At 52.9% G+C, this 15,150-nt stretch overlaps 4 protein-coding genes across 8 annotated transcripts; 2 read left to right on the top strand and 2 right to left on the bottom strand.

Annotated features, from left to right (window-relative positions):
• The first annotated feature begins 54 nt into the window (after positions 1-54).
• On the top strand, positions 55-3,477 carry FITM1 (fat storage inducing transmembrane protein 1). Its single transcript, XM_036355105.1, has 2 exons — positions 55-2,345; positions 2,696-3,477. Exons 1-2 carry the CDS (start codon positions 2,080-2,082, stop codon positions 3,306-3,308), a joined length of 879 nt encoding a protein of 292 aa, XP_036210998.1. The 5' UTR covers positions 55-2,079; the 3' UTR covers positions 3,309-3,477.
• A 1,797-nt stretch (positions 3,478-5,274) lies between these two features.
• On the top strand, positions 5,275-8,021 carry PSME1 (proteasome activator subunit 1). The gene is made up of 11 exons (XM_036354946.1): positions 5,275-5,436; positions 6,024-6,056; positions 6,190-6,252; positions 6,357-6,467; positions 6,556-6,598; positions 6,719-6,816; positions 7,084-7,152; positions 7,237-7,304; positions 7,408-7,462; positions 7,537-7,623; positions 7,802-8,021. Exons 1-11 carry the CDS (start codon positions 5,398-5,400, stop codon positions 7,880-7,882), a joined length of 747 nt encoding a protein of 248 aa, XP_036210839.1. The 5' UTR covers positions 5,275-5,397; the 3' UTR covers positions 7,883-8,021.
• EMC9 (ER membrane protein complex subunit 9) lies at positions 8,022-11,079 on the bottom strand. Of its 4 annotated transcripts, none has more exons than XM_036355011.1 (6): positions 9,787-9,843; positions 9,586-9,662; positions 9,369-9,473; positions 8,648-8,890; positions 8,465-8,559; positions 8,022-8,258 (listed from the first exon to the last, which is right to left on the bottom strand). In XM_036355011.1, exons 4-6 carry the CDS (start codon positions 8,801-8,803, stop codon positions 8,078-8,080), a joined length of 432 nt encoding a protein of 143 aa, XP_036210904.1. In that variant the 5' UTR covers positions 8,804-8,890; positions 9,369-9,473; positions 9,586-9,662; positions 9,787-9,843; the 3' UTR covers positions 8,022-8,077. The 4 variants fall into 4 exon arrangements, with proteins under 4 accessions (XP_036210904.1, XP_036210894.1, XP_036210875.1 ...); XM_036355001.1 differs by having other exon boundaries at positions 9,418-9,473; XM_036354982.1 differs by lacking the exon at positions 9,369-9,473 and having other exon boundaries at positions 8,648-8,717; positions 9,787-11,079.
• A 125-nt stretch (positions 11,080-11,204) lies between these two features.
• Positions 11,205-15,000, bottom strand: PSME2 (proteasome activator subunit 2). Of its 2 annotated transcripts, none has more exons than XM_036354969.1 (11): positions 14,876-15,000; positions 14,533-14,565; positions 14,037-14,099; positions 13,732-13,818; positions 13,596-13,626; positions 13,412-13,509; positions 12,249-12,317; positions 12,040-12,107; positions 11,805-11,859; positions 11,425-11,531; positions 11,205-11,332 (listed from the first exon to the last, which is right to left on the bottom strand). In XM_036354969.1, the coding sequence occupies exons 1-10, from the start codon at positions 14,921-14,923 to the stop codon at positions 11,436-11,438; spliced, it is 648 nt and encodes a 215-aa protein (XP_036210862.1). In that variant the 5' UTR covers positions 14,924-15,000; the 3' UTR covers positions 11,205-11,332; positions 11,425-11,435. The 2 variants fall into 2 exon arrangements, with proteins under 2 accessions (XP_036210862.1, XP_036210852.1); XM_036354959.1 differs by having other exon boundaries at positions 11,425-11,511.
• Between the last annotated feature and the right edge of the window lie 150 nt (positions 15,001-15,150).

Below are 15,150 nucleotides of genomic sequence, written 5' to 3'. Positions count from 1 at the left end.
TTTGCTGCTCTATGGGAAAAAAACATCCCTTTGGTGCCCAAGATGTAAGGAAATACCAAAATTATTTAACTGAGCCTTTTAATAGGCAGTCCCTCACCAACTTAGAAACTTCCCAGCAAGCAGAAATCAAGAGAGCAGGAAATAGGCACATCTTAGGTCAGCACACTTGCATGAACTGGTCTGTCCACAAGAAAAAATCACCCAGAGCCAGAGAACCTGATGGTCACTGACGCCAGGCCCCATCTGGGCGCTCCACCCCCACAGCCACCCCTCGTACCGTTGAGGAAGTGGAGGCGTGCAGCATGCCCCAGAGCAGCTGATGGTGCAGCCAGTGGGGAACTAGGGTTCGCATCCAGTTCTGGTCCATCTTTCCTCACATTTCAAGGCAATTTTTAAGATTATGTCCTTTACAACTATTTACAATTACAATGAAAACTTTCTTTGTCAACTTTATATTTTTTAATATATTTTTATTTATTTCTGAGAGGAAGAGAGAGAAACATTGATGTTCGGCTGCTTCCTGCAAGACCCCTCTCCCCCAATTGGGGATTAAGCCCGCAACCTGGGCATCGAACTGTGACCTTGTTTGTGGGTTGACACTCAACCATTGAGCCACACCGGCTGGGCTGATTAATCCATCTTGATCAGTTTGCAGATGAGGGTGCTGAGGACCAAGGAGGGTTAGTTGTTTTCCAAAGTCATACAGTTGGGCCCAGAACCCAGGTGTCCTTGCCTGCTTGCTCATTCCTTTCATTGCTTTGCTGGTCTCCACTGTGCTTTGAAGTCCCACCACCAGTTTTGAGGAATGAGGAAGGAAGACAAAAGGGTCGCAAAACAGTTACTGAATAACAAGGATTTTGTTTAGGTAGTTGCTCCCTGCTCTATAGCTCTAGCCTCAGTGGTCAGGTTGGGAGGCCAAGTCTTTTTTTATTTTTTAATTCTCATCCAAGGATATGTTTTTATTGATTTTTAAAGAGAGAGGGAGGGAGAGATGGAGAAACATTGATGTGAGAGAAACATTGATCAGTTGCCTCCCATACTGATCGAACCTGCAACCTAGGTATGTGCCCTGACTAGGAATCGAACCTGCCACCTTTTTGGTGTGTGGGACGACACTCCAACAGCCACCCGGCCAGGGTGGGAGGCCAAGTCTTATGTGTGGCTAAGACCCAGAGTAATTGGTTAGAGGACGCAACCTAAGGTTTTGATGGCTGGGGATTGTCCTTCTAGGTCTCCTCTCCTCCTTCCCCATCACCTGGGAGTAAATCTAATCTTGGGGTCTTTGAGAGTCCGATCTGGGCCATCACCGTCTCATATAGTACGCCTTTTTGAGGTCACTTGAATTTCATCTGTTGGCCATCATAACATACCAACGAAGGGTCCCCTTTAGATCTAACGTCTTGTGCATTCACACAGCAGCCCTGGGACCAAACTCGCCCCTCAGAGCCCCTCAGACCAGACGAGCTGGGGCTGAGCCAAGCCACTGGGGTCATGGGCTCCTAACGTGGCCTGATTGGACACAGTGCAGTGATAGCCACCTTGCTGCATGCTCAGTGGCGGGCTCTTGTGCTCAAACCTGAGGAGAGGGGCTGGACCACACTGATGATGAGGGAGACAGATTTTTTAATAAAAGATTTGGTTAGTTTTATCTTTCTGACCCCTGATTTCCCTGTGAATCAAACACAGTAAAGTTGGGATGGAGTGGGGATGACCAAACAGAAGTAGGCAGACCCAAGCAGACTGTGGTCAAAGACAACCCTAAACAGCAGACCTGGCCCTAAGACATGAACTAGAACATAGAGCCGGGGACAGACCTAGAGGACCAGGGGGACCAGCGTTAATAGAAAGGACACAGGCTGCAATCCAGACACACCCGAGGCTGGGTCCCTGCTGACGTGGCAGCCCTCTGCCCTGGTCCCTTACTGCCCCCCGCCCCTCTCCCCCGCCTGCCAGCTGCCAACAGGGCTCTGCTCTGTGTCTGCCACACCTGTCACTGTCTGTCCTTGCCCAGGGGGGGGCCCCATCAGCCCCTCCTCAGCTGCCCAGCAGAGCAAGCAGTTAGTGGGGAGGGGAGGGAACATGGAGCGGGGGCCGGTGGTGGGGGCAGGGCTGGGGGCCAGGGCCCGAATCCGGGCATTGCTGGGCTGCCTGGTGAAGGTGCTGCTCTGGGTGGCCTCTGCCTTGCTGTATTTTGGAAGTGAACAGGCTGCCCGCCTCCTGGGCAGCCCCTGCTTACGGCGCCTATACCATGCCTGGTTGGCAGCAGTGGTCATCTTTGGGCCCCTTCTTCAGTTCCATGTCAACCCTCGGACTATCTTCGCCAGCCACGGAAACTTCTTCAACATGTGAGTCCACTCGAGGCTAGGGGCGCCGGCTCCCTGCACTCTGGGATCCTAGCTCCCTCCAGGCTTCTGTCCTCCTGCCAGGCCAGACACTAAAAATAGGCTAGGAGGTTGAAGAGAAGGTCAGAGAAGGGGGAGGGGGCCAGCACTGGGGGTCCAGGGGAAGTCGGGAGCAGGACTGAAGAGGAAATATGGACCCTCGCAGGCTGAATGGGCCTATAAGTGGATGGGGGTGGGAGGTATAAGACACAGGAAATAGCCAGTGACGAAATGTAGGATTGGGGACAGCAGTGGGGAACACAGACCAGAGTGGGGAGAGGGTTTTAGTAATCTCTCCTCTTCTCTGCCCACAGAAAGTTTGTGAATTCCGCATGGGGCTGGACATGCACCTTCCTGGGGGGCTTCGTGTTGCTGGTGGTGTTCCTGGCTACACGGCGTGTGGCAGTGACTGCCCGGCACCTGAGCCGGCTGGTGGTGGGGGCAGCCGTGTGGCGGGGGGCTGGCCGGGCCTTCCTGCTCATCGAGGACCTGACCGGCTCCTGCTTCGAGCCTCTGCCCCAAGGGCTGCTGCTCCATGAGCTGCCTGACCGCCGCAGCTGCCTTGCAGCCGGCCACCAGTGGCGGGGCTACACGGTCTCCTCCCACACCTTCCTGCTCACCTTCTGCTGCCTGCTCATGGCTGAGGAAGCGGCAGTGTTTGCCAAGTACCTGGCCCACGGGCTGCCCGCTGGCGCGCCGCTGCGCCTCGTCTTCCTGCTCAACGTGCTGTTGCTGGGCCTCTGGAACTTCTTGCTGCTCTGTACTGTCATCTATTTCCACCAGTACACTCACAAGGTGGTGGGCGCCGCAGTGGGCACCTTTGCCTGGTACCTCACCTACGGCAGCTGGTATCATCAGCCCTGGTCTCCAGGGAGCCCTGGTCATGGGCTCTTCCCTCGCCCCCACTCCAGCCGCAAGCGTAACTGAAAGAAAGAAAGAAAGGCACGTCTGGCCTGGCTCTGGCCCCTCTCATCATTTGGTTGGGGGGACCTGGAAAGGGTGGGAAGGGCAAAAAGAGCCTGGAAAATAAAATAAATATTTGAAATAAATAAGAGGCTGGTGGTCACGGAGGTTCCTCAGCCATTCCTTGCTGTTACCAACGTTGAATGTCTTCCCTTATGCTTGATGGCCATTTCTCCTGCTGTCCTTTTATTCTCCTAGTCCTTACAGACTTGAGCTATCTGAGGCTCTGATGTCAAGGAGTGGCACTGCTAGGGCAGGTAATGGTGCCCTTAGGTATGGGCAGCATTCCTGCTGAGCAGGTGCCCATCTCCAGCCTGGTTGATTTATTTTTCCTGCCTCTCCCACTGAATCCTACCCCTGCTTTCTGCAGGGGCCTGCCTGTCTAGAGACCCTTTCTACCCTGTCTTCTTCATAGGGGTCCGTGTGTACTCATTTATTTAACATGTTTATTGAACCAAGCATAGTTCCATGCCATGTGAATAAGAAAGACTAGGTTTTTTGCTGCTTGGGGGCCAGTGGGTTGGTTACTGGGGAAGGCAGATGATAAACTCACAAATAACAATAGCTAACACTTGTATTGTGCTTACTCTGTGGCAGGCACCATTCTAAGTGTAAGTTCTTCATATAAATGAACACATTTAGCCCTCACAGCAACAACACTATGAAGTAGGTAGTATGTCCATTGTACAGTTGGGAAAACTGAGGCACAGGGTAAGTAACTTGTTCACAGCTAATAAACATGAGAATCAGGATTATAAACCCAGGCACTATGGGTCTGTTATCTGTCTCTAAACCAGGGATAAGCAAATTACAGCCCTCCTGTGGGCAGTTTTTGTATTGCCTGATTGCTAGGAAAGGTCCTTAACATTTTTTTAATGGTCGAAAGAAAATTAATATTTCATGATCTGTGAAAATTATGTGAAATTCAAATTCCAGTGTCCATAAATAAAGTTGCATTAGAACCTAGCCACACTAATTCATTTAGGTATAGCTACTTGCCTGCTACAATGGCAGAGTTGAGTACTGTAGTTGTGATAGACACGTTATGGCCCAAAAAGCCTAAAATATTTACTATCTGGCCTTTTACAGAAAAGGTTTGTTTGCCAAACCCTGGTCTAAACCACACTAGCCTCAAAAAATAAACTGACATATCAGAGATAAGTGCTATGAAGGTAAACAGGATGCTTTGTAAGAGAGAGACTTGGCACCCTCGCTGGTTTGGCTCTGTGGATAGAGTGTGGCCCTGCAGATTGAAGGGTTTTGGGTTCAGTGCCAGTCAAGGGCACAGACCTAGGTTGCAGGTGATGGGTGATTCTCATCATTGATGTTTCTCTCTCTCTCCCTTCCTCTCTGAAATCAGTAAAATTATATATAGTCTCCAAAAGCTGTGTGGAGAGCGGGTTATGGAGGAATGGAGTCCACAACAAGGGTCAGGAGAGAGCTGACTGGAGTCTGGGTTGGGGTCTGAATGGCACTGCGTTGGCCAGAGGATGCTGGGGAGTCCGGGACCCAGGCTGGCAGGGCTGGGGGGAAGCGAGGTTTGTTCCACAGCTGAGGAAAGATGGTAGAGCACCGGATAAGGCTTATCCCTGTCCCAGGCCGGCAGGTGAAGAAGAGAGCCAGTGGGAAGTCGGGAGGCGGGGTGCGGGCGTCCAAAGGCGGGCACTGGCCGGGTAGAGGGAGGGCACGCCTGGTGAGGCCGGGAGGGGAGAATCAGAGCACAGAGCGCACAGGCGTGGAAAGGAGACGGGAGGGAGGAGGCGGGGCGTCGAGAGCAGGGAGGCGGGCTGGGGGCGGGCGGAGGCGATCAGTGGAAACGCTCCCCTCGGGCTCTAGGGGGAGCCCGGCCTGAGCCGCCTGGCTCCGCACGCCTCACCCCCACCCCACCCCACCCGGCCCGGCCCCTCTCGTGGGCCTGTCCCCGCCTCCTCCAGCGCCTACACTCCCCGCTACTCAGGAAGGCCGGCCGGCTGCGCGCGCTGCTTTCGCTTTCCCTTCCCCGAGCCCGGTCCTCGCTCCTCGTGCGGCGCCAGGACCCCCGCCCGCCCCAGCCATGGCCACGCTCAGGGTCCAGCCTGAAGCCCAAGCCAAGGTGAGCGCTGCGGGTCCGAGGAAGGACCCATCAGGGAGGCGTGGCGCCGAAAGGCTGAGGGCGTAGGTGATCCGGCCCCCGCTCCCCCCGACACTTGGGGTCAGTCTTCGAGCCCTAGTGACCTCCAAGCCCGGAGCACCTGAGCCCCGAGGAGTCCCGCGGCGCTCGGCCGCCGGGAGAGGGGAGGCAGCCGAGGTGCAGCGGGGCGAGGCGAAGCGGAGAGCTAGCGTGGAGGGGAAGTCCGCTGGCCCGGCGCCGGGCCCACACACAGGCGTGGTGCGGGGCCTCTCCGACCACCGCATTGCCTTTTCCACGGGGAGGGCCCGGGCCCACCACACAGGGCACTGCGCCCCTGCCCCGGGCGCAGCAGGCTCTCACTCTCCTTACACAGCCAGGAGCCCCGAGGGGTCTGTTCTCACTTGAACCACTCGCCCTTCGCAGCCAGGAAGGTTCTCATCCCCAAAACCCAGCCCCAAGGGGACCCACTCCACCTTCCCCAGGCCAGGCCCTACACAACCCTAAGGGGACAGTACTCAGATGAACTGGCCATAAAGCCAGGTGTCTGAAAGGCTGCCTGTGTCCCACAGGTAGATGTGTTCCGTGAAGACCTGTGTACCAAGGTAAGACCTGCCCCATCAGCACCCCATCCCTACTCAATTCCCACTGCTTAGCCCTTCCTTACTGCCTAGGAAGGACATTTGATTCTGAACCCCCCCCCCCCCCCAACTTCTCCCACCTCCACCTCATTCACAGACAGAGAACCTGCTTGGGAGCTATTTCCCCAAGAAGATTTCCGAGTTGGATGCATTTTTAAAGGTACTGGGGTTGAGCAGGGAGCTTTATAGAGTAGGGGCCAAGGGGGAGACTCTAGGGGCCACGAGGATACCCTGGCCTCCAGCCTCCCTCCTACCCTGTGCCAGGAGCCAGCTCTCAATGAAGCCAACCTGAGCAATCTGAAGGCCCCATTGGACATTCCAGTGCCTGATCCAGTGAAGGAGAAAGAGAAGGAAGAGCGGAAGAAACAGCAGGAGGCAAGCCAGGAAGAGCTGGGAGGAGGGACCCAACGATGGGGGGAATTAGCCTTACACCTGACTCCCAAGAGCCATTCTTTCCCTGCAGAAGGAAGACAAGGATGAAAAGAAGAAAGATGATGAAGACAAAGGTACCACTATGGTGGGAAGGGTCTTGAGTCTTATCTCCCAGGAGCTCCTCCTAAAGGATTCCACTTCCCCACCCCTCACTCAGTCCCAGCCGTGTGACTGACCTATTGCCCACTCTCTAGGTCCTCCCTGTGGCCCAGTGAACTGCAACGAGAAGATCCTGACCCTCCTGCAGCGCCTAAAGCCTGAGATCAAGGATGTCATTGAGCAGCTTAACCTGGTGAGCCCTCCTACTTCACTTCCACCTCTAGGCCTTAGTTCAAGCCCTTGTCTTCCTTGGCCCCTGCCATTTAGGGCATGGCACCTGCCAGGTCTTAGCAGGAGAGGGCATAGCCACAAAGTCAGAAGTTTAGGCCCTGGGGCTCAGCATGGTCTTGGGATACCTCCACCCAGGTGAAGGTATGGCAGGAAGCAAGCAAGGAAGGACAGGAAGTTGGGAATTGGGTTGAGGGGTTGATGTGGCTTTGATGCTATGCCCTCCTCCCAGGTCACCACCTGGTTGCAGCTGCAGATACCTCGGATTGAGGATGGAAACAATTTTGGAGTGGCTGTCCAGGTTAGAGCACTGCCTCATTCCTCTCCGTCCTTACCTCTCTAGTCCATGCTGTTTTCCACTTTCCTCCTTGAATTCTTTCCCCAGGAGAAGGTGTTTGAGCTGATGACCGCCCTTCACACCAAGCTGGAAGGATTCCACACTCAAATCGCCAAGTGAGTGTCTGCCCAATTGCACCCATTACACTCTCTGCCTTTGGCTTGGATAGAGGCTTGGTCTCTCTCCTTCTCCCACTCCACACCCTTCTATTTCCCACAGGTATTTCTCTGAACGGGGAGACGCCGTGGCCAAAGCAGCCAAGCAGCCCCATGTGGTAGGTGAGAGCCAGGTGGGGTGTATGAAGGGAAGGACGCATTTGAAGTCAGCCCTGACCCAGGTCTCCCACAGGGTGATTACAGGCAACTGGTGCATGAGCTGGATGAAGCAGAGTACCGGGACATCCGGCTAATGGTCATGGAGATCCGAAACGCTTATGTGAGGAGGAGAGGGTGGGGATGGGGTGGGCAGAGGCAGCTTTCCCAGGCCACCTATCCCCTGATTCTGCAAACTGGGGGTGAAGGGTGACAAAGCTCTGTGTCTCTACAAGGTTAGAAATGAGGCACAGAGCCACTGGGAACTTATGGCTGATCCCCACTCCTCCCTGATCCTATAGGCTGTGTTATATGATATCATCCTGAAGAACTTTGAGAAGCTCAAGAAGCCCAGGGGAGAAACAAAGGGAATGATCTATTGAGAGCTTCCTCTTATACTGTAGTGCGTCCAGCAGAGACCTTCCTATCTTTGACAGGGAACTTCAGACTGTGCCACCTTCTGCCATTTGAGGTTTCTCCCTCACTTGCCTCTTAGGCACAATAAATATAGTCATAATGGTATCCACTAGCTCAAGTCTCTTTATTGGATCCTGACACACACACCCCATGGCCCTGGCTCAGGCATTTCCATTGGTGGGACCAACCCACTGAGTGATTTTGGTGTTGAGCTGCTGGTTGGTCCAGTCCTGCCGGATGTCATCAAGGTGGCAGTCAAAGTCCACAAGGTGCTGCTGGGCCCGGCTCTCCAGAAGTGCTCCCACCATCTGTCGTGAATCCTCCCAGTCCCTCCACATCACTCTGAAATAATAACCCTCATGGAGGTCAAACTCAGCAGGCAGTGGGGCCGGACATAACAGGTTAGGTCTAAGCAGTGGTCACCAACCTTTCGGACCTCAAGGACCACCGTTGGCAACCACTGGTCTAGAGAATGACCCTTGGAACAGGACCAAGGACAGAGGCCCCAACACTGGATTTCCAAGAAGTAGAGGGAGTGGGGCACTCACAAGTTCTTGTCCTTGGGGACCCAGCGGAGACCATGGTTCTCCAGAACGATGACTGGGGGCACATGAGGCTGAGACACCAGTTTCTGATTATCCAACTGTGTAGATAAGGAAGGGCAGGTGAGAGCTTCAAGGATCCGCCTTCCTACTTTCTTTCCAGCCCCCTTCTCCAAACCCAAGCCTCACCATAATAAGTACTGCATCAGGGAAGAATTCTGCAATCCGCCCAGCGATTTTCAAGGCTAGGGGCCCAGGGCTGTGTAGAGGGAAGATCAGAGGAGTGAGGAGCCGACTGGAGAGGCCCTGTCCCTCTGAGCTGTGCTTTCCAGATCTCACAGACATGGATGCAGTGATTGCCTTTCCCTGTAGTTAACCCGGGGGGTTCAGGTCTGCTTGATGCTTCATGCAGGACTGCTTGATGCTTGAGTGCTGTGGGAAACAGGTGCTTAGACACTGCTGGTGAGAGTGGAAATCAAAGGTGGTCTTGGGGGGTAGGTTGGCATAACCATCCAAATTTAGACTGTATGCTGTACATATGCTGACCCAGACAGTCCACTTATAAAGAAATTACTGTAGGGCACTATAATAAAAAATCAGAACTACCTCAATATTCAGTATAGGCATTCAATAAATTATGGTACATCCTTATTCATATTACATAGCCTTAGCTTAGGTAGATCTTGGTGTAGAGATGGAAAGATGTCAGCTATTTAATAAATGAGGGAAAAGTACATTACAAAACTATGTATACTTTGATCCAGATATATCCTTAACATATAAGTAGATAATTTTTTCTACTTATAGAAAAGAAATTTTGTGGTTTTAAGTTGCTTGCTGGGCTTCCTGTGTTGTTTTAGCAGTTGGGGGAGGGGCACCTCGGTTAAAACAAGTGTCAGCCTTTTCTTACACACAGTCATCCTGCCCACCCCACCGCAGCTCCTCCAGAGCGTCTTTACATTTCTGTTTCCTCGCTCCAGTGCCCAACCTCGTGCCTGGTGGACAGTCCCTGCTCCTGAGCGTGTGATAAAGGAAAGATGGAAGGAATGACCCAGAGGAATTCTCTTGACCCCACCCCCACACTCACCCCTAACCCTTAGCCTTCCGCCTCCGGCCACCCGACTCACCTTTGGTCACCGAGAGCTGCATTGGCATGGTAGTACCCAGCCAGGACCAGGCCGGCCTGCGCGCCCCACACATCTACCTGCCATGGGAAAGGGGCCATCAGTAGGCGGCCCGCGGGCGTTCACGCTGCTAGAAGCGGGGACAGTCGTGGGCTGGGGGAGTTGGGGGGTTCACGGTGGTTGGTGCGCGCCCAGCAGCCGCACCTGGTGGAGGGCGACCTCCAGCATGACGGACAGGGCCAGGTGGCTGTGGAACAGCGGCACACAGTCGGTGAGGCACAGGCACTCTCCCGACTGCGGCGCCGGCGCCAACAATAACCCGTTGACCGCGGCGTGCGGGTACCGGGCGGCATGCAGTAACATCTTCCCGTAGGCCCGGGCCGAGATCTCCACCTCCCCCATGGCGATCCGGGCGCCCGCTCGCGTCTGCGGGGCTTCCTCCAGCGCCCGACACCCTCCCTGGGCCTTCCTAGGCCCCCTCGCTTAGGTTCGGTGGTAACCCTGATTGGGCTCGAAGGTGCTTGGCTCTGGAGCCTGGGTCCAACCCGGCCCGGGACGTAGGCTGCCCGAGAGCATGCTGCAGCGCGGAGCCCGCGCCGCCCGCGCCCGCCCGCCTCCAGGGGGCGGCCGCAGACCCGGAGCCGCCCGCTCCGAGCGACCAGCTTCTAGGGGGGACTGACCACATGGTGCTCTGTGATAGGCTTAGAGGTTCTCATTTTGTCCAATCACCGGCCTCAGCCAAACTTGCCCCACCTTTGTCTCCAGCGGAGTGGAAAGGACCCACCGCTGTGAAGAGAACGGCCTGCACGCTGATTGGCTAGGCTGCCCAGCGTGGACCTGTGATTGCAGGATGGCTTCTGCGGTTACCTGTGCGGCCGGCCCAGAAGGGCCCGCAGGGTCAGCCCGCTCAGCCCGCGTTAGGTACTTTGAACTTGGGCACGTAGCGAATTACCTTTCTCCTACTATCGAATGAGTGGGTTTGTACTCTAGACCGGCTCTTGCATTTAATAATGAGCCAACTACAGGTTATCTGGCCTTTGGTTTCCTTGATGTAATATCTGCAGAAACAAAGACAGCAATTGGCTGAAGGAGGGTAAAAAAACAAAAAAAAACTATACAGACCCATCCTTCCCATAATGTCCTGTGCTGTAATTTGCTTTAGCATAATGCCTTGGGAGTTTTTTTTCCTCCCATCTTTGAGAAGTTCAACCATTAACCTGTAATTCTCCAGTGAAACTTTTCTCCAGGCTTGCTCTGAGCTGATGAAGGGATGAAAGGCTTTTCTTTCTTCATTCCCTGACCTCAGCCAAAGAGCTTTCCTCTTGTCTGTCCAAACCTTGATTCATCCTATAAGGACTGCCCAAATACTGCCTCTTCCAGGAAGCACTCAGATGGAAATAATCTTGTGAAAATCCCAAATACAAGTTATCTTCATGGCCTTCGTGGAAGGTAACAGTTTCCACCCTATTCTTTAGGATGACTTCTTAAGAACAGAATGGGCATATAATTCATCTTTGTCTTCCTGGAACCCCCTACCTTTCCCGCCACCACATTCACCTTCAGTGTCTGGACAAAGGTGGCACTCAGTAAATGCTTTCTGAATGAATGACACACACCAGAGGTAATCCACACAAAGTATTGGTAATTTATTTCCCTTCTAGCCCTGGGGTCAGTACATAGATGGCTTCTCTTCACCCTTTGGGTTGACAATTTTCTCCAGGTTGCTGCTAATGATATGATAAAGCTCAGCCTGAAAGAAGGCCAGAAGTACAGCAGTCAGGACCTTGGCGTTCCCTCTGTACCCCCTCATCCAAATCCCTTGGGGGCTTACTCCATACTCACATAGAAGGCCCTTAGATCCAGCACCATGGCCCTGAGCTCCCTATAGGCTGCCTCATCTCGCTCGTGCACCAAGGCCCGGTAATCCATCTGGGATGTGGAAGGCAAAGCTGAGTCAGGAGATTGAGACATAGTCTGGTTTCCTCACAGGGAATAGGTAACTTGAGGATGAGCGCTTACACAAGAAACGGGATTCCCATCGTGCCAAACAAAAAAAGGGGTCAATGTTTTTGAAACCCAAATCGGTTTCCTAGGCAATGCTTTTACCTTAATATTCCCCATATTGGGAAGGTCATAAACAAGACAAAGAGGACTTCCAGCCCCCTTTCCTCACCCTCCCACCTGCCAGCCTCAGCTGAAAGGCTAGTAGACAATCTACTCACTACATGGGTCTCCTTGGAGGCCTTGGCTACAGCATCCCCGCGTTCTGAGAAGTACCTGCCAGGAGCAAGGGGAGTAACCACAGAGTAAGCATTCAGAGAGATGCATTCCCTCAGGCCCTTCCCAAAGCCCCCCATCATCCCAATGGGACTGCCCAGCTTTGGGAGTCACAAGAAATGTCCCTATAGCTGCTCCCCTACCCCCCACCGCCCATGGTGGCCTTCTTGCTGCCCTCACTTGGAAATGGTTGTCTGGAAGGCTTCTACTTTGGTCTTGACTGCATTCACCCTCTCCAGCACCTTCTCCTGCGGGGACAAAAGAGATGGGAGGTAAAGAAAACACTTCTTCTCCTCCCGTCTTCTTCCTCCTCCCAGTATGTCTAGCTCCTATTCCTTACTCCCCAACTCTCTCCCAGCTCTTAATGTCTTCACATACCCTTTTCTTACCTGGATTGCTACCCCAAAGTCATTTCCATCCTCAATCTTGGGGATCAGGTGCTGGATCCACGTGATCACCTACATGAAGAGGTTATCATGTCGGAATCATTCAACAAACTTACTGGGTTCTTCCTATTTCTGCTATTTCATAATAACAGCTATCTTTAATTGAGCATTTATTATGTGCTAAGTACTGTGTTATGTATTATACATCTCATTTAATCTTTCAAGTTATATACTTTAAAAAAAAACTGCTTTATTTATTTATTTGTTATTATTATTTTTTTTAATCCTCACCCAAGGATATTTTTCCATTGATTTTTTAAAAATATATTTTATTGATTTTTTACAGAGAGGAAGGGAGAGGGATAGAGGGTTAGAAACATCGATGAGAGAGAAACATCCATCAGCTGCCTCCTGCACACTCCCTACTGGGTATGTGCCCGTAACCAAGGTACATGCCCTTAACCGGAATCGAACCTGGGACCCTGGAGTCCGCAGGCCGACGCTCCATCCACTGAGCCAAACCGGTTAGGGCTCCACTGATTTTTAGAGAGAGTGGAAGAAGGAAAAACAGAGAGAAATATCGATGTGAGAGAAACACATCAATTGATTGCCTCCAACATGCACCCTGACCAGGACCCAGGCTGGGGAGAAGCCTGCAACTGAAGTACGGGCCCTTAACCGGAATTGAACCCAGGACTCTTTGGTCCACAGTCTGATGCTCTATTCACTGAGCCAAATCGTCTAGAGCTCAAGTTACATATTCTTATTATACCCACTTAACAGATGAAAAAACTGAACCATAGAACATCTAAGTGACTTATTTAAGATAACCAGCTAGGTAAGTAATAGAGTCATGATTTGAGTCCAGGAAGTTTTCCTCTAGGGCCCAAACTCTTAAATCAACCCACTATATTATAGCATCTGCACTATCCACCAGGTATAGCAGTGAGTTCTGAGGTTATGGAGGTGAATATAGCACGGTCTTTGATTTCAGGGATACCACTGTGATATCAGAGGTCTAGCAGAACAAAGGGTATCTAAACCCATGTCACAGAAGGAAGTTTCCTATTCAGGAATAGTTTCCTGAATGAAGGACTTGCATTTCTGAAGGACACCAGGGCCTGGCCTGGCTTGTCTTCTCTATTTCTCTCAGTTCCCAGGCTTACCAGAATACATTTTTCTTTGAGAGTCCAGACTTCTGGCTTAACCAGGGCAAGCAGGGCCAGGAGCTTCTCATTCCCAGGGAGAAAGCCGCACTTAGGGACTGTGAAAAAGAGGAGATTTAGGCCCCTTCTTATCCAGCAGTCATTGTGCCACTTCCCTTTCCCTAGCTACCCCTTCTTCTCTTACCTTCTTTCTTCTCCTGCTTATCTGTTTCCATCTAAAGTAGAAAGGGTGAAAGTAGCTTCAGAAAAGTCATGGGAGGTTAGAGAGCCATCCTCTGCACTGGGTTTACTGTCTAAACCCCACACCCTGAGTGCCTCACCTCATCATCTTTGGGTGGGGGGTCTGGTATAGGGATGTCCAGTGAGGCTCGGAGAGAGGTCAGGTCAGCCACATTGAGGGAGTCCTCCTGCACAAAGCTTACTGTCAGGGGCTGCCCGACCTTCCCTCCACACATCCCATCTGCCCTCTCCCTCCCAACCTAGGCTCAGGCCTCACACCGTCCTCAAGTTCCCAGTCCACCACTCACAACTGTTCTCTGCATGCTGAGCCCAGCTGTTAGTTAGAGAGGGTGGGTGGAGAGGACAGAGGTCATGGGATGGAGCAAAAGGGGTCCATACTACTCACTTGCAAGAGCTGATTCAGGTGCATGATCTTCTGTGGCAAGAAGCTATAGAGGAATTCCTCAGCCTGTGGATTATATTGCAAGGGTGGGGAATCACAGAAAAGACTCAGTGAGATGTCTGAGAAGTGGGACTGGTAGGGCCCTTGAAAATTACTGAACCCAAGACCTACAAATGAGGAAACTGAAGTCCTGAAAAGTGAAGGGACTTGCCCAACTGGGAAGTGGCAGATCCAAGGTTAAGGCTGTGGTATTCCTGCTTCGGGGCCACAACATCTCCCTCCACACCAGAAAAGGAGAGAGAAGTGGCAGAAATGGGGACAATATTAGAAGATATCAAATTAGAGGTAGAGATCAATTAGGTGCTTATCTTGGGTGAAGGCTTGATAAGGGAAGTAGGGCCCAAGTCTAGGGTGGGTTTGGGGATCACTCTGAGAGGTCGTGATCCTTAAGCATCGGTCTAAGATTCTGGGGCAAATAGCTTGAATCCAGAAGACTTACCTCCTGGAAAAGATTTTGCCTGAAGACATCCACCTGCATAGAGAGCAGTACCCGAACGTTGGTTAAGGGTCTCAATTGTCAACAGTAAGATCCCGTCCCCAATTAAATGCCCTCCAACTTGGCTCTGGCCTTTCCCACCACCAGCCAGATTTCCTTGGAAGTCCATGCTCAGTGCAGAGACAGGCCAGAGGGCAGGAATCTGGGAATCCCCGGGCAGAAGTGAAACCACTAAAGAGAGAGGTTGGGGTAGGTCTCGGGCACGGCCTTGGTTCCCTGAACACCCAGCTTCGCCTCTATCCGGGACGGCTCCCCGGCCCCCTCCTAGCTTCCCGGTCCCCATTACCTGTTTGCGGGCTTCCCCGCTCAGGCGCACCCCGCAAGGCTTGGCCATGCTGCTCCAGTGGCTAGATCTCGGGTCTCTGGGCTCGCCTCCTGGGCTTTCGCTTTCACTCCCCACATACCAGGCCCGCCCCCCTTAACCCCACCCCCTTCCTCTTTCCCCCCCGCCCCCTGGCAGGCCGCCAACCGTAGGGAGCCCCTTAGCCATACTCAACCAGTTGAGACTAGGAGAGGCGGTACGAGGCCAGGGGGGGTCCGAGGGAGGAGCTAGGGCGAGTG

Source organism: Myotis myotis, unplaced genomic scaffold (assembly GCF_014108235.1).
Source record: "Myotis myotis isolate mMyoMyo1 unplaced genomic scaffold, mMyoMyo1.p scaffold_m19_p_1, whole genome shotgun sequence".
Classification (NCBI taxonomy): Eukaryota; Metazoa; Chordata; class Mammalia; order Chiroptera; family Vespertilionidae; genus Myotis; species Myotis myotis.
This window is presented reverse-complemented; position numbering and strand designations above follow the sequence as displayed.

Coding starts and splice junctions, on each gene's coding strand:
- PSME1 (XM_036354946.1), top strand. CDS start 5,398: ATGGCCACGCTCAGGGTCCAGCCTGAAGCCCAAGCCAAG. Junction 5,437..6,023: donor AGCCTGAAGCCCAAGCCAAG/GTGAGCGCTGCG, acceptor TGTGTCCCACAG/GTAGATGTGTTCCGTGAAGA. Junction 6,817..7,083: donor TCATTGAGCAGCTTAACCTG/GTGAGCCCTCCT, acceptor CCCTCCTCCCAG/GTCACCACCTGGTTGCAGCT.
- EMC9 (XM_036354982.1), bottom strand. CDS start 9,984: ATGGGGGAGGTGGAGATCTCGGCCCGGGCCTACGGGAAGATGTTACTG. Junction 8,718..9,585: donor GCAGCTCTCGGTGACCAAAG/GTGAGTCGGGTG, acceptor CCCTCTACACAG/CCCTGGGCCCCTAGCCTTGA. Junction 8,560..8,647: donor CTGATGCAGTACTTATTATG/GTGAGGCTTGGG, acceptor TTATCTACACAG/TTGGATAATCAGAAACTGGT.
- PSME2 (XM_036354959.1), bottom strand. CDS start 14,923: ATGGCCAAGCCTTGCGGGGTGCGCCTGAGCGGGGAAGCCCGCAAACAG. Junction 14,100..14,532: donor GGCAAAATCTTTTCCAGGAG/GTAAGTCTTCTG, acceptor TATAATCCACAG/GCTGAGGAATTCCTCTATAG. Junction 12,318..13,411: donor TCAAAGAAAAATGTATTCTG/GTAAGCCTGGGA, acceptor CTCTTCATGTAG/GTGATCACGTGGATCCAGCA.
- FITM1 (XM_036355105.1), top strand. CDS start 2,080: ATGGAGCGGGGGCCGGTGGTGGGGGCAGGGCTGGGGGCCAGGGCCCGA. Junction 2,346..2,695: donor CACGGAAACTTCTTCAACAT/GTGAGTCCACTC, acceptor CTCTGCCCACAG/AAAGTTTGTGAATTCCGCAT.